Source organism: Python bivittatus, unplaced genomic scaffold (genome assembly GCF_059951505.1).
Source record: "Python bivittatus isolate LINGU-HERP-01145 unplaced genomic scaffold, Pbiv_v1 ctg000330_np1212, whole genome shotgun sequence".
Lineage (NCBI taxonomy): Eukaryota > Metazoa > Chordata > Lepidosauria > Squamata > Pythonidae > Python > Python bivittatus.
This window is the reverse complement of record NW_028277058.1, coordinates 35,629,674-35,652,411: the sequence shown is the minus strand read 5'-3', so window position 1 is coordinate 35,652,411 and position 22,738 is coordinate 35,629,674. Positions and strand designations below refer to the sequence as shown.

Below are 22,738 nucleotides of genomic sequence, written 5' to 3'. Positions count from 1 at the left end.
TTTAATCTTGCCACATCCTCAGCTCCAAATTGATCTGTGGAAACTTGATGTTCTTCCCATGTTACTGCATGAGTGTCTTCCAACCTAGAGTTCTCATCATCTCCACCCAAATTTATCTAAACATAAAAGCTATGTCTATAGTGTTTCCTTGACAACAGTACAGATGTTTGCTTTTATCTTCTTCTGGGTTTGATTTAGTTCCTTCTTCTAGATGGATGGGCTTCCCTCACACCTTCAGAGCCCCACCGTTCCTCATTCCATTGTGGATTACGTTTACCTTCCCCCCCTGCCAAGTTTACTAGTTCCTATTCCCGTATCTGCCACCATTGCTCTTAGGATCCACTGTTGCTGCTTAGCCCTCCCACTATGTCAATAGGATAATAATAATTTGTGTGATTCATAACGAACCTTGTTTGTCTTTGGAAGCAGATTTAAAGGTTACTGTGACCTACATTTGGCCAATCAAAAGTAAGAATCAGTCCAAAGAATCCATTTTGAGAAATAGAATAACTTATCACTTTCAGAACAGGTTTATTCTTTATTTAAGAATTATGGGTCTGAAGTAATAATAAATACTCTGGAATACTTCTTAGTTTTTCAGACAGTTATTACAGTTACAATATGGAAAGTTTATTATTTGCTGCAGGTTGATCCTTTTTTCAAAATTTAATTGTAGTTTTAATACTAGGGTACATGTCCATTTATTTAATGTACAGATAGTACAGTACTATGGTTTATTACAATAAGAATGAATCATAAACTTGCACCTTTCATCTTCATTCTCTTCTTCCAGCATGGCTGCAAGAACTGATTTTATTTATTAACTCTAAATAAATACTGTTTAAAATACTGTTTAAACCAATAGCATAATTAAATCTTAAGTATGATTTCTTGAAATAGGCCAGTTTTTAAACCTATGCTTTGAAGGTGAGTTAAACAGTTAAAATTAATGGGATGCACTTGGACTGGAACAAAAAGGAAAAATGCAATTTAAAAAAATTGAATTGAAATTTCCGACTGTCCCATAATTATACCAGAGAGGTAGCATATAAATTCAAGATTGATAGTTACCTATTTTGATATATAATGATGCTTAAAGCAATTTCAGATGCATTCTTCAAAACTCTTAGACTGCTGCACAGGAAGGCATAAGACAACTCAATTCTTCCAAGGCAATTAAAACATTCTTAGCCAATTAAAGCTTATCTTCTAAGGACTTCTTTATGAAATCTTTATTGGTTTGATTATTAAGATGATCATATAACACCAAATATTTGAAATACAATCTGACAGCAAATGGAGAATTGATAGTGGAAAGGTATTTTAAAATATATGAAAAATCAAAGAATACCCTAATCTTCATATAGAACTGAATAAAGGAGCTGCCTTCTAGATACTGGAATATTTTATATAAAACAAATTTCCAAAAAGACAACTGAACCATCTAATAGAGTAGATACTGGGAGTAGATACTTCCAGATTATATTTCAAGTTTCTTTTTAGGTACATTCTAAAGTTTTAACTGAAAACACAAGCATAGTAAAATAACATTTTGGCCTTGGGATAAAACTCTTTATGGCACCCAGTTATTTGCCAGGTATTCTGGTTTTCTTTTCCTAAGTTTTATATGCTTTATAGTCCTATATTTTAGTTCTTCAATGAACGCTTTAACCCCATGACTGTGAAAGTAACAGCAGTAAGTTTTTCGTAGACAAGGAACATGAGTGCAGCAGTGAGGACTGTCTGGAGCAGCTTTGCCTCTAGTCCTTTATAGAGTCCTGCTAATCCAAAGCGCCTATAAAGAAACATATTAAACATAATATTTATTAAAAAAAGAAAATGCAGATACTTCTTTCTATAGCAAACATACATCAAATTTGGTCTCTTATGCTCTTTGCATGCAAATGTTAAGAATCACTGAGGATTTAAGGAGATGATGTCCAAAGATTAGTTCAACTGTAACCTTTATACATAAATGATAAAAACTCCTCAACAAATATTTGCTCATTAAGAGCTGAATGTATATTTTATAGACCCACAGTGTCTGCTGAACTGAGTGTTCTTTGACCAGATGCCAATAAGACTAATGCCCCCATTGGCTTTATCTAACTGATCAAAATAAACTGCGTATTCTGTCTTCCATTGGGTATCTAGATGTAGCTGCTTCTTGGTAAAGATGTTGACATTTTCAATAGATACGTTTTAAGTAATTATCCCAGAATTGTTAGGAGTTGGGCAGTATATAGATTGTAATAATTATTATTACAATTTTATTGTCAGATTTATAACCCACCTTTCTACTCAAATTGAGCACTCAGACAGCTAAAAAATCAGAATTAATAAAATACAGAAAAGAGAGGGCTTAATCCTGTCTTCTGCTGCTTGGGGGGAAGAAATATTATAAATAATTCTTTTCCTGCATGCTGCCAGGTCATAATAAATTGAGTTGATATATTTTAATGAACAGGGAGAACTAGAGATCTTAATTCAGGAAAACAAACATGTGATAAGCATCACTGAGACTTGGTAGAATAATACCCGTGACTATCACATAGCACTGGAAGGTTATGATTTATTCTAAAAGAACAGACCCAGTGAAAAGGGTGGGGGATGTTGCACTATATATAAAAATATACTTGCATAGAAATTCAAGAACTGGAGCATGGAAATCCTGTTGAAAGTATTTGGGCATGAATACACAGAGAAAGAAAAATGGGAGTTATGGGAGTTTATTATAGACCATCTGAGTAGTCAAAAGATACAAATGAGGTCTTTATGTATCAGAAGACCAGTCGTTCAAACAGGCATGCATTAGTGATGTTGGGGGATTTCCATTATCCTGACATCTGCTGAAAATTTAATTCTGCTAAGAGTCAGAGACCCATTACATTCTTTTACTCTCTTGCTGACAACTTAATTTATAAGAAAGCAGAAGACAGTAGGTCTGATATCCTGGATTTAATCCTCACCAACAGGGAGAAATTGGTTGAAGATTTGAAGGTGATTGGCACCTTGGAGAAAAGTGATCGTGTTATTTTGGTATCTGTGATATTCAGAGAAGGAGAAACTATATGAGCTGTCAGCCAATAGAACAGGCTTCCGTATGCTGTAGTGACAACTCCTTCATTAGAGGTCTTCAGTCAGAGGCTGGATGGTCATCTCTCAGAGGAGCTCTAATGGATTGTGCACTGAGCAGGAAGTTGAACCAGATGACCTTTTTGGTCCCTTCCAATTCTAAGATAATATGAATCATAGGATAGTTCCAGGATCTTTTTTTGTTCTATTATTAAAATTTAATATGCCTGTTGTATGCCTATTGGGTGGTAAGGTGGAGTAAGATATACATACACACACACACACACACACACACACATGCATACATACATACAGAATATATAATTAAATGTAACATTACATTTGGGAAGGAATGGCTATGAAAACTGAACCAAAAAATCTCTAGAGAGGACTGGTGTTTTCATGCTCAAATTTTAAAATAAAATGTTTTATTCATAAATATATCTCTGTGTAACTATTTATCCATTTACAATCAAAGTGACTCCAATTTACAGTAATCTAGTAAGTATATTCAATTGGGTTAAATGGAAGCCAGTTAAAAAATGCAAAGCTTACTTTATTCTTTGTTGAAGAAGGTAGAGAACATTTTTAAGACTACCTAACCTCTTGTTTTCAGGGTTCAGTCGGTGATGTCCAAACTGAAAAGGAGACAAAATGAATAAACATTTTTTTTCCTGCACTTTTTCCTCTTAATTTCTGTTTACAGAAGTGTGGCAAAGATTATGGCATTTTCTGGTTGTTAAGCACCAAATAATACTAAGTATTGTGAATAAGCTTTTACAATCCTGTACACAGCTTATCTATACATAATCAAATCAAGCCTTTATTACGGCCTTTGGGCCAGAAAGCACAACAATAAAATATATAAATCAGTAATTAATAATAAAACTTAAAAAAAGACATAAAATGCAATACAATTACATAAAATACATTATAGTAACTGTAACACAGATAGCAGTGACAATCACCAAAATCTGTGGTAAACCTCAACCTGTATCTGTAGGATAGATACAACAAATGGTAGCACAAAATCAAGCAACCTGGAAAGATATGTCAGATAGACACAGTAAATGATAGACATTGTACTCTCTAGCAGAGCAGTTCTTTAAAATGGGATGTCTGTCTGCCTGTCTATCTATCTTCCAAGATTCCCTGTAAAGAGAACAGCAAAGGAGCATATGGTTTACAGATTCCACAGAGCCATCTCCACATGGGCATAAGCACTGCTGAAAAAGAATGTGTTTATACCACCCCCACAGAACTGCAGAGGGTAATGCATCCAACCTGGCCAAGGTGAAGGCCCAATGAAATTACAGAATTAGAACTGAAGAGAGATAAGATGATGACACATGCCCGTTTGAGAAGAATCCATAAACTGCAGGGTTGAATACTAGGCTTAAACTGGTTTGAAAATCAATATCCCAGTCACATTGTTTAAGATGACTCCTGGCATTTTCAAACCCTAATAGACAGAGGCTTTCCAAAGAGAGTCCTAAGGACTAGAGTTTGCTATTAGCTTTTGTTAGCCAGGTTGATTTAAAATGACCTCTGAGAACTAGTGGAGCCAGACCCACACACACACAAAAAATAAATTTCAACCAGAAATTAAGATCCAGGCTCTGGCATCCACAGAAACCAAACCTGTCTCTAACTGTAAAACAGCATTCTTGATGCATCTCAGAACTGCAAATATTGATCTTATAAATTTGGACTAGACAGCTTCCAGGATATTAAACTTTGTAAAAATACAAATCGGAACACCATAAATAAGCTGAGAATAAAACATGCAAGCTGCAGGAATAAAATATGCCCCCTTTGAATAGAAGAATCTTAAGGCAGCTGCAGAGCTATGTTGGGCCACACTTTCCCGATAAGAGAAATGTGTACTCCAAGATAAGGAAGCCTGGAACTGTACCCCAAGTTATTTGTAAGTGCTTACCTGCTCTATTGAGGTCCCATTAGTTTGCCATTTATGTAAGCTACTGTTGTGTCATGCAAACACTAGCACTTTAGTTGTTTGTTGTTCTTTTAGACAAAAGGAATCCAATGCCCTCAATGCCCTTCTCATTCCCACCTGGGAGACTGACAAAATTACTACATCGTCTGCATATAGCAAGGCTGAAATTGCACAATCTGTTAACAGTGGAGAGTGATGATTAAAAGATAAGAGAGCCTGAATTATTGAATTGATGTACAAATTAAAAAGGGGGCTAGAATACACTCTTGCCTTATCCCTCTTTTGGTAGAAACAGCTCCAGATAGGTGCCCCCAAGGGGAACATCTGAGTCTAACGAGGTGTTAGAATAAAGAATCTGGATAAGAAGGAACAATCTTTTATGCATTGAGGATCCCTGATGCTTTTGCCATAGCCTCCCCCTTGGAATCAGATCAAAAGCTGATTTGAAATCCACAAAAAGGATGCCTTTGGGTGGTAAGGTGTATTTTTCAGCTTAATGGTACAGAACCAGACAGTGGCCTAAGGTTGAACAGTCTCCTCTAAATCCCGCCTGTTCCTCAACAAGAATATTTTCACTTTAGATCCAATCCAACAGTTTTAAATAAGATACTTTGCATATAGTTTGCTCATTATATTAAGCAAGTTAGTTAGCCTATAGTTGGCAGGGTTAAGTCTATGTCCTGGATTCTTATAGAGCGGGATAACTATGGCCTCATTGCACTCAGATGGAAAACGTGCTGTGCTATTAATATAAGTAAAAAGAACAGCCAGCACTCGGGTCCACCAATCTTTATTTTTTTAAGCAACTCTGGAGGGTTAAAATCACTGCAGGAGCTTTCCCAGATTTCAGTTGTACAATGAGATCCTTAGCCTTGGTTATAGACACAGGAGGCCACTCAGGAGAAGTCATCACTGGGTGGGGAACCACCACTGGATTATTTAATAGTTCTGGACTGAAATGTCCCTGAAGGTATTTGGCAGGTGGGACCTAAGCAAGTACCCATAGGAGAACATAGGAGAGCCAGAACCAAATAGGGTTCTTAAACTGCTGCAATTAGCCTCCCCCAATCCTCTTTCAGCCTTTGTTCTTTCTTAGATTTTAAAAGTGCTTTACAAAACTTCTTACACTCTCTAAGTGACTGAAAGGAACCTAATGAGTTGTCAGATTGAAAAGTACAGTGGAACCTTGGGTTACAAACGCTTCTGTTAATGAACTTTTCAGGTTACGACCAGCTCCGGCCGCAAAATTTTGCTTTGGTTTGCGAACTCCGCCTTGGCGTACGAACAGGATACGCAGCCATTTTCCCTCCCGTGACACGGTCCGCGGCCATTTTCCCGCCCCTGACACGTGGTCCGTGGCCATTTTTCCGCCCCTGACATGTGGTCTGTGGCCATTTTTCCGCCCCTGACACGTGGTCCGCGGCCATTTTCCGCCCCTGACACGTGGTCTGCAGCCATTTTTCTGCCCGACACGTGCTCCGCGGCCATTTTTCCACCCCTGAAATGTGGTCCACGGTCATTTTTCCGCCCGACACGTGGTCCGCGGCTATTTTCCGCCCCTGACACGTGGTCGTAGGGAGGGGGACTCTCCTTCCAAGCAATAGCCGCCTCCCTGTCCCCGCCAGAACGGATTAACGGTAATTACATTGAACCTTATGGGGAAATTTGCTTCGGGTTGCGACCAATTCGGGTAGCGACCAGAGTCATGGAACGAATTAAGTTCGTAAACCGAGGTTCCACTGTATAGACTGCAGTAAGGGCCTTCTTTGCTTTATAATAATCTGTGTCAAACCAAGGTTTGGATCTCATATGAAGGGGGCTAGAACAAATTGATGAAACTCTAGATAGTGGGGCCTGGACAGTGTGGATAATAGACTGATAATGTGATAATACCTGTTCAGAGGAGTCTGCTAAACAAATTTGGAAGCGGAGGTGAAGGAAGGGTTTTGAATTTAACAGAGTGGACAGGTTTTTTGCCACTCTGAAAGAGCATTTATTCTGAATGTCTTTTTGTTGTGGCCTTGGGGGGATGGTGAGCTACAGCTAGGAACTTAATAGTTACTTTAGGGTTCAAACGGCAGATTAATTGGAAATGGTCACTATACCGGTGATTTCCTATATAGAAATAGGTTATTAGATGAGTGCAAATACGTAGAACCATAAAATAATCAACCACACTTGCGACTTTGGAGCCCCAGAAAGCTAGTTCCCCATTTAAGTCTCCTCTATCAGAGCCATTTAGCATGATCAATTCCAGACTATCTATATGCCGGGCCAGTCAAAAGCTTGCCATATTACAGTGTTTATCTTTAGACTGTTGAGCCTGTAAAGGGTAAACTACTTCATTTGAGGGGAGAGACCAATTAAAACGAGCTTGTAAAAAGCATCTGACTCCATAATACTAGCATTTAAATCACCAGCAATAATTACTAATGTTTCTGGGTACTGGCAAAGCAGACTAGATATACAGTTGCCAAGATGATCCCAAATACCATTAGCTTCATTATGTCTGTGTAACAGGGAAAGATATATATTAATGAATAACATATTGTGTGGCTTAAGATGAAACAAAAGTGCTAGGTCTATACTGGCACATGGCTCCAAAACGGTCACAGAGATGTTAAATTTTGTAGTGACCATTATGCTCAAACCTCCTGAGGGTCTTCCATTTTTAACACTGGGTAGTGCCTTGAATGTGTACGGAATATATCCAGAGAGAGATACCATCCATGGCCTATGTTTCCTGGAGCAACAAAATATCAAAAAAGCTAATGTATTTCAGAAAAGAGACATCCGTGTTCTTTGCTTTCCAGCCAGCTATGGTCCAAGAAAGAATGGAGACTGAGCTATTATCATAGGAGTTGGTGTCCAAAACCTCCATTGATGATCTGGTTAGTCCCATATGGTTTTTGATTACAGCAGGTGTGGGTGTTTCAAAAAACTGCTTTGCAGGAACAGAGATGTTGCAGAGACAGATGGAACTGGCTGAGTTGATGCAGAGTTTGATGCACTTTGAGATTAGGAAGTAGCCTTCAGTTGGGAGACTGAGTGTGGGAAGGCTCAACAAGATTTATGGCTGAGCTTCCATAGAGTGGCTTGCTAGGATCTGAGAGCCTAAGACCTGAGAGGATCAGTGCAAAGGACTAGGGACTCAATCCTCTGATCATCTGGAAAAGCCTGGTGTATTCCAGCCAACTCCTCATGACCCATGGAAAACTGTTGATGCAAAGTTTTAGGTGACACAAGCTCAATAAGTGGCTCAGCAGTAGTAATCGTAGCTAACAGAGTTCTTTTAAGACTATCCAGTCTTTGTAAAGTATTATCTTGCTTGACCTTGGGCAAGGCTCCAAAGGCACTGATAAGTACAGGTTCATTGGTATCATATGGCCTCATTCTGCCTATCTACCTTACTCCCAAGGACAAACCAGGAGAAGAAATACTGTTATTAACAATAGGCTTATTATTTGGAAGACTATATAGATCAAAAGTAGCAGAGCTGAACAAAGGGTCACCCCTCCATTGCGAAAAACTCTGATTGAAACAATCTGAAATGTAGCAAGAAATGTTTTCATTTTAAGCAGCTTGTGAGGGATAGTAGAGTCAGTAAGTCAGTCTTAAAAGTCAGTAAGATTCGTTTACTGCTAGGCAAGCTTGGGAGCCACTCAGCTATGCACAAATCTATTTGCCGATAGTGCCACCGAAGAAGCTGCCCCAGAGAAGTTACAATTGCTCTTTCGGAGACCCAATGACTGGAATTATGACTGTTCAAAGATATATGAAGAGCAACCTGATTTAATTGCAAGGAGCAAGTAAACTTTGATGAGGTAATTTCTTTAACTGCTTGCACACCTCTGTCAGCAGTTACATTGATACCTTTATTCGCTTGTGATTTATTGTTACTAAGTCCTGAGGGATGTTGCTTCACTAGGTTGTTTGTTTGGGCTTGGGCTTCAACAAAGGCAGAGAATCATTCTGTATGCTTTTGTGCAAAAACCTCAAAGTTGCTTTTTAATAGATCCAGATTATTTTTAACAGAAGCTAATTGCTCAAACACTAAAATGTCAGTTTGTGCTGTGAGAAAACATTGTTTTGTCATGAATTCAGTTGAGTCATTCCATGACAGCAGCTTCTCCCAGTCCTTACCGTCTGCAATCTTATTCTTATTTTCTTTAGAAGAAACTGGAGAGCTGATGGAATGGACGGAAGAATTATGGGGAAGGGCTGGCGTAGAATCGGACCAGTCTATTAAACTGTCTCTAAGAGAAACAAGAAAGCTCCAAATTGCTGTTTTTCTATTTCTGTTTGAAGGTCCCATTCAAGAGCCTCAAATTTATTAGATTTGGGAAATGGGGTTAGTTTACTTACTCTTTCTTTTTGTCGAAAAAGGTTATAATTTTTTGTGTTTGGCTGTCTTGGAAGAGTGCTGTGAGCCAGGACTGGCTCCGTGATGCTTCTTCCTTTTCCCCATTCTCCCGAGTCAGAAATCTTTTCTCTTCTCTTTTCTTCTCAAAGCCTAACTCCTACTTTTTTTTCTCTCCCAGGAAGTTACAGATGTACAAGTGATACCATTTGCTTACTTTAATAAGTCTTAAACAACACTAAACCAAAGAGGCAGGAACATAAAGCAGGAGCTCACAGAGGATGATGTCAATAGGTTGCCATCTTGCTCTGTATCCTCTATCTATACATATAAATTCAACTAGTGTTCAGTCCTCATTTGTTCTTTGCCCATTAAACTGCTCACACACTAAAAATATCATACTGATCAAGAAAGTCTACTTATGTAAAATTTTGACATATAACTTGAGCTGTAGTGTTAATAAAAGGGATTCACACAGAGACAGAGTATGAAGCTACCAGGCTCACCTCGCTATTAGCATAATGTTATGCAACATTTTATGCAGAGGGGCAAAGGGGAAATTCTGCCTAACAGTAATACATGGAGTCTAGCATGTTGGTTAATGTACTTTTAGAAAAACAGCATCCATTATGGGAGCCATATGCTATTGTTAATTCACAAAATTCTAATTGTGCAAGTCTCAGAAACAACTTTTTAAAAGCTTTGTTAGCTTCAGTTAAAAATATTCTTGTCTGTCTAATAACAAATTAAGAACTATGAAATGGAATAAAAGTTCACAACTTAGGTTGTGAAATGAAAGTGATTTGGCATTATTCATACATACCCGTAAAATTGACTGTACTGTCTGCATAGGATAAGTGAGGGTAGTTGCAATTGCTTTGGCTATTGCTCCAATAGCAAAGGCATCCAGTGAAGACAGCTAAAACAATATGAAAAAAATTAATATCTGGATGCAAAAACAAATCTAGAAAACTTCAAACCCATCCTAACCCTAACCCAAAATGGTAACAATTTATTTGAATGGAACAATTTCTGAAATCAAAGTTAAACATCACCTTTCTTATAAGCCTTGGAATCTCACCTGCAGTTGTCTTTTTAACATTTTCCTTTTAAGCCCTTCATAAAACATGAATTGTATGGCAGGGTTAAATACTAACAGCAGTGAAGGGAAAGTACCATTCCACAAAGCCAAAATTCCTTCATCTCGTATTATCTGCTGAAAAGCATCTGATTAGAAAGATAAATAAGGGAAATAAGAATCTTACAGAGGCCGCAGAATTATATATCAGTCTGGCAATTTAGCATTATTTGCAGAGTTTTATGTTTACTTTGTAATTTAGATTAGAATTCAAAGAATTTTGTATGGACCCACTGTAGAAGAATTTACACTATTGTTCAGTATTGATCATGTACAATCATTAGCTGGCTGGAGTGATCAAATTCAAGGTGACAGGGAGGGTAAGGGAGTTCTTAAGACTGGACAGACAAAACTACAGCACAAAAGAATTGTCTTACGAACCAATTCAATTTTTTTCTGTGTTTGTAACGTAACTCAAAGATTTATTTATATTTCTAAGCCACACTACTCCTAGCAGTGTTAGCTTTTTTTTCAACAATGCAGGGCTGATCAAATAAGTAGCATTTAGCTGAGCAGACTAACCCACTTCCTCTCAGTTTGACTTTAAAGAGCTTTGGCATGCAGTAAATTACTTTTTGACTTACTTGCTTCTACCATTAACTGATTAATTAGCGAAATAACACTTCTGCTACTATGTCATGTACATCTAACATAAATTATATCTAAGTGTGTACAGTTACTGCTAAATCCCCCCAGGGCTTTAGTTATGCTTAGCTGGCAATTTTTCATGTCTAGTAGAATATTGGTCTATATTATTATTATACATATTATTATAATATATTATATTATTATTATAGTTAGGTGGTTGCAGAAGTTTTACCACTTATAATTCACAATCTAATATTGTCAGGCATCAGAGAATTTACGGTTATTAATTGATATATAGCTAAGGAAGGAATGGACTCTGCTGTACAAGTATTTTTAGATGCAGAAAAAGCCTTTGATCTGGTTTGGATTAAATTTTTAAAGTAAGTGTTAGTAGATATGATTTTCCACAGGACTTTGTTCACTGGACTGAGATTTATTAGTTGTAACTCCGTCCAAGTGTTGTAACAAATCAAATTATTTCAGAATATTTTGAGTTACAATGTAGTACTCGGCAGGCTGCCCACTTTCATCCTTGCTATTTAATTAATCCTTGAACCTTTGGCCACTACTGTAATTCAATCTTTGGACATTAAGGGTATTACTTTGGTAGAGTGTAATTATAAATTATATTTATATGCCAATGATATTTTGGTAATTTTGGATATTCTACCTTTCTGCCTAATGTGATAAAGGTACAGGTAGTCCTCACTTATCAGCCATTCGTTCAGTGATCATTCAAAGTTATGACAGTGCAGAAAAAATAACTTTACAGCCAATTTATGACCATTTACAACCTTTGCAGCATCCCTCAGTCACATGATTGCCATTACAGTCAGTACACTTCCTGTGCCTGACCTGTATTCTTTTCTCCCACCCCCCCTTGCAGAGCGAAGAGGCTGGAGAAGAAGGGATTGCAAGAGAGTAAGCTGTCTGCTCTTCTACACATCAAAAGCAATGTGATCGCACTGGCAGCCCAGGGCTGGGAGCTGCAGGCATGCTACGCAAATAGCTTACTCTCCTCTCCAATCTACCTACTCTGCGAGGGGGGGCAGAAGAAAAGCAAGCAATTTCTGTAGGCAATCTCTCTTTTGCCTCACCTTTCCCACCCCCTTTTTTATTTTGGTTTGGGTTTTTTTTTCTCCTTCTATTTTCTTTTTTTGGTTTCCATTATTTTTTTTAAGTTTAAGGATTGTTTTGATTAATTTTTTTTTAGTATACCTTTATATTTTGCTTATATTTTGCATTTTTCTCAAATTAAATAAAAAGAAAAAATAGAAATGAATCTGGAATTTCCTTCTTCATATAGTTGGTATATGAGTCACTGCTATATGTCTTAATTCACTTGGCAAAAAAAAAAAAATTGAAAGTTAAAGCTGGCCAGTGGTTCGTTTGTTTACAAATGACCAGACAGAATGTTAGTTAAACAATCCACCTCAACTTTCAGGTTCTAAAGACTTGTAAACAATCTCTCTCTCCTTCTACGCTTGCTAGAATAAAGAAGTGATATATAAATAGTATACATTAACAAAATCAATAATGAAAGCTGAGATTTCTGGAGAATCTAGCTCATGTGGGGGAGGACATGAGAGATACTGTACTCTTGTATCAATTCTCTTTTCACACTTAACTTGTAGGATCTTGAGAGCATAACTGGCTTTTTCAAGTTTATAAAAGCACAGGATATTTGATGAGCAAAGAAAATTATGACAGAATGCTGCCTCAAGAGTGGTGGGGCTATGTGTTGGTATTCTGAGTTTGAAAAAGAAAGTTATGGCCAAAAAGCATAATTTAAATAAATTACAATAAGTGAGGACCAAAAAAAAACCCCAAACAAACCTACCTGCAATGCCTTTGTAATTGGTTGGTATAATATCTTCATTTCTAAATTTTGCCCCCTGGAGTTTAAGACGGGTGTTCACTACCCAGAGAGGAGTAGTCAGCAATACATTCACTATACCTAAGGAAACAGAAGCAAAATGAAGTAAAAAGAGGCCTCCGAAAATTAAAATCAGAATTAAACTTAATTTTAGCTGTAATGTATAAAATAGGAAAGGTAACATTTAAAATACTTCGCAAAATCTAGACTGAAGTTATTTTGGGAGAAAAAATGTAAAAATGGAAAGCTTAGGGAGCTTGATTTATTCTAGTTCTTTACCAATGATTACACATTTCACTGAGCTAGGCATGAAAAGCAAGTTTGCTTTTCACAACAGGTAGACACCTAATTATTTCCAAATACTTTTCCTAATTTGATGCAAACTTCCCACATTATTCATCATGGAATCATGCACTGAGAAAATCAGATGTGCTAAACTGTTAAATAAAATTAAGGCTTCAAAAAGCATTATCTCAGACAACATCAAGTGGCAGAGAGTAACACAAATTTGAATAAATAATAAAGTACAATAAATAACACAGATCAAGGAATATGCACTGGCATGGGCAGTTATGTGTGCCCCTAGAATGGCACATGTTGCACCTTTGCTCTGCAGGGTGCATTGGTTGCCAGTTTGCTTCCAGGTTCAATTTAAGGTGCTGGTTTTGACCTTTAAAGCCCTACAAGGCATGGGACCAGGTTATTTGAGGGACCACTTCTCCCCAGTTACATCTACCCATCCCATCAGATCTGGCAGGAGGGTCACATTTCAGGTCCCTTCTGCTAAAAAGTTCCATCTGATGGGACCCAGGAGGCGGGCCTTTTGTGCCATGGCACTCACCCTCTGGAACATCATTCCTGCTGAGGTAAGATTAGCCCCAACCCTACTGGCCTTCAGAAAATCCCTTAAAACAGAGTTCTTCCAGCAGGCTTAGGAATCCCATGAAAATAGGTAGCCCACAAGATGGTTACACTGTGTGTAGGATGCTGGTCCATTCTCCCACTGTCTTATTTATATTTGTGTTTAATTATTTTTAATTGTTGTTTTACATTTGTTTTTAACTGTTCGCTTTATTGTATGCTGCCCAGAGTCATGTTTGTGAGATGGATGGCTATATAAATTTGATAGTTAGATAAATAAATAAATAAATAAATAAATAAATAAATAAATAAATAAACAAACTTGCATGAAATAGTAATGGAATATTGCTAATAAAGAATATGTGTTTCACAGGATAAATAATATCAGATATCTCAAATATCAGATTAATACCAGATTTCTCAAACTTTTTAAATTTCAGTTGGATGACTTGCTTTGGAAAGCATCTAATGTTAAATTCATAATGTACATTTTCAGTTTATATTATATACACAGTTATATTTATCACCCACACTATACTAAAATATTTCATAAGAAGGAATTATGACATTCCATTGCTAACATCAAATGAATGACTTTCCAAAGATATGAGCATACACATCAACTAGGCACAAATTCAACAGACTTCTGATAGGAATTTATTACCTGCAACCACCCCAAGAATTAAGTCCTTCCCTGTAGTTGAATGATGACCTTTGACCCAAAGAGTTTTTAAACTATTAAATGTATAGAAATAGACGAAGTTGGAACAACAAAGGCTGGAGATAACAGGGAACCACCCTCGATAGGGTGCAAAGCTAAGAAACAAAATAACAAAAGCAAAAAATGAAAAGAATGCAATCATCATAGCAAAAAGTATATCTGCACCCTATTCCAAACCTAATCAGTTTAATGTATCTACTAACGGAAGGGTTCTTGGGTTAAGTTTCCAAGAAACCAAATGTCAAAATAAAACATATTTAAACAGCTATTAACTATACGTTATCAGTCAGAATACAATTCTACACTTACTCAGGACTAAATTTAATCATATTTATTTCTGAATAAATATGAACATAATCCAACATAACCCATACTATAGAAAAAATGGAAAAGAATAGAATTTCTGTCTGAAGGCAAGAAACAACCAATTCAAATACTTTGTTTCTTGTTGAAATATTTCCTTTCAGAGATAGTTGCATTTTCTGGAGGTGTATTTAAAAAATTAACACACTATAGTTATATAATTAGCAATATTCAGTTCCAATAGAAGAGAATATGTATAGCTCAGGGTAGAACTGTGGAGTCCTTGGGGTTCTCTGAGCTTGGTTGTTTTCTTGCAAACGTTTCATCACCCAGCTAGGTAGCATCTTCAGTGCTAGAGTGGAATGGGGTTTGCTCTCTGTTTATATACAGTGCCACGTCCTGCCAGTGTTGGTGGGGGTGTGGGTTTTGTTTTCATTTGTTTTTTCCTTTGGTAGTTCCTTGAGTAGGGTATTGTTTACTGCCCATAGCCCAAGAAGAAAAAACAGGAGTCATCTACAACATACAGTGTAAGGACTATGTAGGACAGACAGCCAGAAGGCTTGCAGAGCGCATCCATGAACACCAACTAGCAGTCAGAAGACATGATGAAAACTCCTTCATCTCACAACACATGGACAGACTCAACCATAGTTTCAACTGGGAAACTGTCAGCATCTTAGACCGAGCTAAATCCAAAAACATGGGGGAATTCCTGGAAGCTTGGTATTCAGACAAGGCAGCCATCCACAGGCACATAGAGATAAACAACATCTACACATATTCAAAAGAGAGAAGAAAAAAAAGAAAACAAAAGACCAGAACATCTCCTTACCAGCAATCATCACCCAGGTAAGCAGAGATTAGCACCAAGATTATCACCAGACATAGATTCAAACGGTAAACAATACCCTAATCAATGAACTACCAGAGGAAAAAACAAAAGAAAACAAAACCCACACCCACACCAACACTGGCAGGGCATGCCACAGCATATAAATAGAGAGCAAACCCCATTCCACTCTAGCACTGAAGATGTTACCTAGCTGGGTAACGAAATGTTTGCAAGAAAACAACCAAGCTCAGAGAACCCCAAGAACTCCAAAATATTCAGTTCACACCAAAGGCGTCACAAATGTTTTATGTGACCAGAAGCTTTAGCTACTTGTAGGCCTATTTATTCTGGCAAGGTTTCAGCCAATGCTGTTCCTGCCTAGGAATTCTCCTTGAAGAAGAAACTATGTTGCAGCAAGTCTCTTAGTATGGAAGATTAGACCCTCACCTTTTAATTGCTTTTAATAGTGTTTTGAATTACAAAGAAAAAAATGTGTTCAAAATTCTTTTCTTCCTGTGCTTTCCTAAAAATGCCTTAGATTCTAATTACTCTCTTTAAATTTTAACTATTCAAATTATTTAACTGAAATTTAGGAAGATGTACTGTACACATTCCAATAAAAGAGAATATATGTACACATTCCCCCCACAGGAAAAGTTTTAAATGGCTAATTTAATTCTGCTAGCAAAATAGGCCTGTACTTACATGCCTTCTTCTTTAATTATCTCCAAAAGAACTGTGTGTGTTGTTTTTGATTTGCGTTTTTCATCAACTGGAAAACAAGAAGAACTTTTAAATATGGTTTAATTTATTCAATACCCCTTTGAGAGCATCTTCTGATGTGATGGGGGAGCCAGGGGGGAAGTAAAAGTGCATTATTCATTTCATCTTCAGGCTCACTGGTTTAATCTAAAACAGAACAGTTGTTTTCTCCTTCATAGATAGGTCTACCAACTGACCACAAATTAAGAATAGGATTAGAAAAGTTGCATTTGTACATTACAAAAAAGAAATGTGTGGGGTTTTTTTCCCTTTTCCTCATTGCAAAGTTTAAGATTACATCAAAGTATTGTTTTATATCTGCTCTAAGAATAACTACATTTGTTGCCAGCTTTCAGTTTTCAAAATCTGTTTTCTATACTGAACCACCAAATTCTAAATGGTGAATAAAATGAAGTTTTTGAAGGGATTTTTCTAGCACCTCTCTGCATTTCTCAAACTGAGGTTACTGTATTTTCCTAAATTGTCCTTTTGCCATGTGAACATAACCTTCTTTCATGTCTACAGTATTATTGGGAATAAAGAATAGCCAATCTGTTAGAACATCCAGATTATATCTTCATGCAATTTAGGAACCTAAGATAATATAGTTGTTAAATAGCTCTTTTTCTCTAACAACTCTAACAATATCATACTAAAGAAATTCATCAGCTTAGTTAGCAATCTGAAGGGTTCCCAAGGTAGCAAAGATTTTTCAAGTTCTGTTTCCTGAACATTATCAGAACAGAGACATGCTGTGCAGCATTCAGCAATATATTTTATAAAATTGTTAATATATCAGAGTGACTGGTTATTGCTGAGTATGCAATGTCTTAAAAACAGGGTTTTTTCATACTGAGAAAAAAATCCTTACCAAAATTTTTGGCATCCAAATTATTTTAGGGGTAATTTGAAATTGATAAAAAGCCCTGCTCAGCCACAAAATTCATCAGGTGCCATATGCAAGTCAATAAGTAGTAGCTTAGCATACCTCCAAAGATTATCAGATAAAATAGATCAGCTACTGCCTTGAAAAAATTGTAGGATATGAATGCAAAAACAGGTTGATACGTTATATATATCAGTCCCAAAGTCTAAATGTAAAAGAAGGTATTTGCTCACCTTGAAGTCTTAGTCTAGCTGTATCCAGAGGAAAAAACACAGTCATTGCTGTCACACTACCCTAAAACATTTACCACAGAAAATTAGTTATATAAAGCATACAGTCTTTTTGCAAATCTGCAATCTACATCAAATCAGATCCGTTTATTACAGCCATATGACCAGATACAGTAAAATATCCAATAGTAAAACATACACGTAACAATATACATCTATATATTAACAAGAAAACAGTGAGTATAATAGGATCTAAAAATAAATAAAAACATCTATAATAAAATAAAAAATAGTGCATAAAATAAGTATTCAGGTTTAATTAATAGTACGACATATTATACAGACAGTAGCACAAAACTTGGCAACTTGGGAGGATATTTTTTGAGTCCTTGTCCGAAAGAAAGCTACATCAGACATTATGAAGTATGGCAGTGAAAAAGCTAAAACACAGAATTTTGTGGTTCTGATCACTGCTATGAAAATATTTATTTTTAAAAACTACATACGATTTCCCATTAAAAATCTCATCATGGTTCACAATAAATTAAAGTTCAGTTTGATACTTTTTGCATCTGGAACAGAGATTTTGTGCATATTCCAGACACACTGAAATAATTGAACACTTTAATACTTAAATATATTTTATTTACAGCCTGACATAGATTTTTTTTTAATCACACAACTCCCTATTGTAACTAATAAATTTTGCATGTCCACAAACTACATGTATATTTAGAAATCAAACTTTGACAAGTTTCTAGGATAAAATAATTTCCATAGATGAAGGGCAGCCATTCTCCATAAAGTCTTGCAGTTCTGACAATATCTTTGGGTGGAAGTAGAACATTGATATATTATATACAATCTATCCCTGTAGCTTTCTATCCATGGTTAATTAATCTTTACTATACTAATCAGATATTGATTAAAGGGAAGGGGGAATTAATACAAAAAAAATATATTGTATCCACAATATATTGAACAAATATAATGTTTTTGACTCATTAGTTGAATTGGGTTCTCTTTATCTAGTTTTAGAACTTGTGTGGAGAACAGATCACATTTTAGGTCATATTTATGCAGAAATATTGAAAATAAAAAAGGGCTCACATGTCCCAAACAAGCAACTAGGTAAAGGAAAAACATGTTCTAATTGCTTATCTGATTATCAGGATTATTCAGACATGTGACAAAGGAAAAATGTGAAACTGATATTTAGCAACCTGAAAATCTTTAAATCTGTATCTGAGCCAGAAGTCAATGAACACATGAAATAATTCTAGTACATTCTCATTTCTGCTCCACCTATGCAGGTCTGAACAAGTTAGGATACAATGGGTAGGTCGACAATTTCATATGCAAATCAATCTTGAACTACAATTTTTTAAAATGAGCAGTATTTAACTGCTTTCCTGGACTGAGCAACTACCCTCATATAGAAACAAATATAAAATACAAGACAATTTCTATAATTGTATCATCTGATTCCTGTATATGAAAGAAGAGCCTTACAACAGTCAACATAAGCCCTTCCTTCCCTTCTTTTAAGCTGTAAACCGCCCCCTCCCTTTAAAGCAGCGTAAGGCCACACCTGTGCTCCAAGAGAATGATGTCTTCAGCACTTAGATATGGGTGTGTATTACATGTTACATGTTGAAAAGGGCAACTGCAATTATAAGGGACAGCAGGAGAAGTTAAGGTTGCAGGTGAGAGGAGAGAATGCCAGGGCAAAGATGGGTAATTGACAGCGTGGGAAAAGGGGGTGTGCAATTCAGACTCAAAAGCAAAAACACTGACAAATAACAGCCATCCAACAGCTGGTAAGGAACTTTTCCCTCCCTAGCAAAAGACTGTAAGATGCTAAAGTCCCCATAAGAATTCAGGATGGCAGCAACTGGTACTTAGCTGAAAATATTGAACTGTCAGCCAGCAACAAAGCCAGCTAAACTTAATGTACCTAAAGACTGGCTAAGAGGTGGCTATAACTGCAACTGAGAAATTTCCCCTGCAACCCATAGCTGAAAAAGCAGCCAAAGACTGGGCTAACCAAGTCTATATCTTTACACAGGTGTAGGTAATTCAAACCTGCCTGTAAAAGAGAAGGGGGAAAAGAGAACAAGGATTTTATGAAAATTCATAGTAACTATAGGTAAGAATCCTTAAAAGTAACATAGTACAGGTAGTCCCTATCTTAAGAATGAGTTCCATTCCCAAGGTCTATCCTTAAGTCGAATTTGTATGTAAGCTGGAACAGTATTATTGTATAATACTGTATAAGTAGTGTTGTGTAATTAACTTGAACCATTGTGTATTTAACTTGAATTTTGCTACAATAGGCTCAGTTCTTAACTATGGGTCCTCCTTAAACCAGACGTTCTTAACCCAAGGACTACCTGTACAGGTAAAAATAGGGGCCTAGCTATATAGTTATACTGTACTGATAAAGGTAAGAAATAAATAAGTATCATAAATTTTGTTTAAGGGTTGTATGTTTTGGTATAATAAAACTTCCCTTGTAGCAAAGGGAAGAAAAATGACACTTCTTGTTTATGGTATGTACCATTTACCAAAAAGAACCCATCACACTATGAAAATGGCAGTATGGTGTATTCAGAGTTCTGAACTTATTCTGATATAAGAGACTGTAATAGCATGGATTAAGGGAAAAAATGGCTTCTTTTGTTTGTTAAGCACTGTAATTTTAAGAATCTGTGTGTGTGTGTGTGTGTACAGTAGGTGTGTATATACACAGTACTAACATTAGCCATCTTATTCTGACAGACATTTAACACCAATGGTGAGGAGGGGCTGGCTTAATGAAATTATTAATTTTTGTTGATTCTTTATTCTGTATCTCTGATTATTAGTTTTATTTTTTTTTAATCTGGATCACTGATTATAATAAAGACACATACTGTCTATTTGATTCTTGGATTGTACGGTACATGTTTAGAAATAAGTTTAGAAATAAAAACATTTAGAAGTAAAAAATATAGCTATATTTTTTTGCAGCTGTGAAGGTTATTTATTTATATTTTTTATTTTATATATCAAATTTGTCACTGCCCATCTCGTTGAAATGACTCTGGGCGATTTACAAAAGGGTTAAAATCAATTAAAATTGCAACGTACAATAATCTTAAATAAATAGAAAATAAATAGATCCAAGGATAGATATAAAATTGGCAGCCATTAAGGCACCAGCCACCCCCAGGATTGGATAAGATTGTTGTCACCCCACGCAAGCTGGCAGAGCCAGGTCTTTAATCCTTTCCGGAAAGCTGGGAGGGTAGGGGCCTGCCACACCTCTGGGGGGAGAATATTGCAAAGGGCGGGGCAACAGCAGAGAAGGCTCTCCTCCTGGGCCCTGCCAGCTGACATTCTCTCACTGATGGGGTCTGCAACGTGCCCTCTCTGCCTGACTGGGTGGGACGGGTTGATGTGATGGGGGTTTCGTGGACCTGTTTTTTGTAAAAGGGTTGGTTCTTTCCTATAAATAATATATACTTGTATAAATATTCGATATACTACTCAAATCACTGATTCTATTCATATACACCATTAACTGCCAATTATAAAAAAGAATCCAAAATTATTCGGTTAGTGACTACATAACCAGAACTTCTTTCCCACTGTACTTTATAAGATCCACTGATATTTAAAAGCTAACTTTTAAAAAGTGAAGCAATAATCAGAAAAAAACCCATAATACTGAACTTTTTTCTATACAGGTTATAGACCTGAATTCCTGAAGAAAATCTATGTGAGTGCCAAGAGTTGACACCAACTTGATAGCACATAATCGATCAATAGACCTGAAGAGAAACAACTGGTGTTAATTGAAATTAAAAACAGAAATATTTTCTAGAAGACAGAAATTTAGGCTGGTATCTAAAGTGAAAGCAAGTCATCTGCCAAGTCAAATTCAAGGTTCAGTTACAAATATTACCATATCCTGATAGGATTCTGGATCCTAGACATTGATCAGATTTGCAGTTAGGTGAAAGTAGGCAACCAAATGATCATTTAACCCAATGTACTGCACAATTAATAAAGCTATATGTCAAAATATACCATGGAAGTATCAGTCTTCCTTTAAAAACTGCAACTAACGTTTGTATCATATTATTTAAAACTGAACCTCCCAATTTTTACTGAAGCCATTCAGGAGGAAAAATGTAATCTTTTCTTTTGCAGCAATGGTTTTATTGGTAACTTATGCTCTTCAGGCTCCTGTGCAAACGGAGCGTAAATGAAGTAAATAACAAATAGGTAAATAATAAATAGGATGGCAGTTCAGACTAACAGGCACCAGCTGAAGCAAAAGTTAGGAGGAGAGCTCGACCTCGAAAGCTAATGGCAGTTTATTTTTTAGCCCAATGCACCGATGGCGGGGGGAAAGATGAAGGTCCCCTCCATCTCCGTGGCTTCCTCTCATCCAGCAAAATCCTGCCTCCCCACCTCCGGGTCTTCCTCACACCCGTTCCGTTCGCAGCTAACTCACCACAGCTCCAGCCATGGCATGGACCAGGCTCTCGTAGGAGAAGACGCCGACCATGGCTGCACCTTCGGCAAGGCCTGACCGCCGCTGCTACGAACTTCCCCGGCTGCATGAAAGAGAGCAGAGAAAAGGAGACGCTGGACAGGGAAGCAAGGTAACACCGGCACCACCCCTGGCCCGGACACTGCCGTGCCATGTGACGTCGCCATATGACGTTCCCTGAATTCCGCCAATCACACGGCGGCCCTTACAGTCATCAGGGAGTAAGTCTCAGAGGAGGAAGGCTATTCGCGCTCGCGTGCTGCTTATCCCCTCCCCCAATTTAAGACCGGCGAGAGCAGTTGTTCTCCTCTTCGGCAGCGGCCTCGCCGCGTTCTCGGCTGTCAACTTTGTTTTTGGAGAGTTCTGTTCCAATTGGCAGAAAAGCAAAATAAAGGGCTTTATTCCTCTCATGGCCGTTCTATTTGAGGGACAGGCACACTTCTGACAACTGAAAACGGGTGGTCATTAGCGGTGGCCAGAATAGCACGTCAAGGCCAGTCATGTCCAAGAAGGATGTACCTTCCGTTGAATATTGAAAAACCTACTTTGAAATTAAACCTATTTTAAAGAAAATAAGTGCGGGTGTGTGTGTGTATCTTTGGAATT

At 37.1% G+C, this 22,738-nt stretch overlaps 1 protein-coding gene across 1 annotated transcript; it reads right to left on the bottom strand.

Moving 5' to 3' along the window:
* Positions 1 to 518: 518 nt before the first annotated feature.
* On the bottom strand, positions 519 to 22,289 carry SLC25A17 (solute carrier family 25 member 17). The gene is made up of 9 exons (XM_007438032.3): positions 22,094 to 22,289; positions 17,593 to 17,653; positions 16,417 to 16,483; positions 14,520 to 14,671; positions 12,959 to 13,075; positions 10,474 to 10,619; positions 10,216 to 10,311; positions 3,631 to 3,713; positions 519 to 1,795 (listed from the first exon to the last, which is right to left on the bottom strand). The coding sequence occupies exons 1-9, from the start codon at positions 22,145 to 22,147 to the stop codon at positions 1,648 to 1,650; spliced, it is 924 nt and encodes a 307-aa protein (XP_007438094.1). The 5' UTR covers positions 22,148 to 22,289; the 3' UTR covers positions 519 to 1,647.
* Between the last annotated feature and the right edge of the window lie 449 nt (positions 22,290 to 22,738).

Excerpts from the sequence above, each read along its gene's own strand:
- SLC25A17 (XM_007438032.3), bottom strand. The coding sequence starts at position 22,147 with ATGGTCGGCGTCTTCTCCTACGAGAGCCTGGTCCATGCCATGGCTGGA. Across the intron at positions 17,654-22,093 it reads ATGCCATGGCTGGAGCTGTG|GGTAGTGTGACAGCAATGAC; the intron begins GTGAGTTAGCTG and ends TAAATGTTTTAG. Across the intron at positions 10,312-10,473 it reads TGTTAAAAAGACAACTGCAG|CTGTCTTCACTGGATGCCTT; the intron begins GTGAGATTCCAA and ends ATATTGTTTTAG.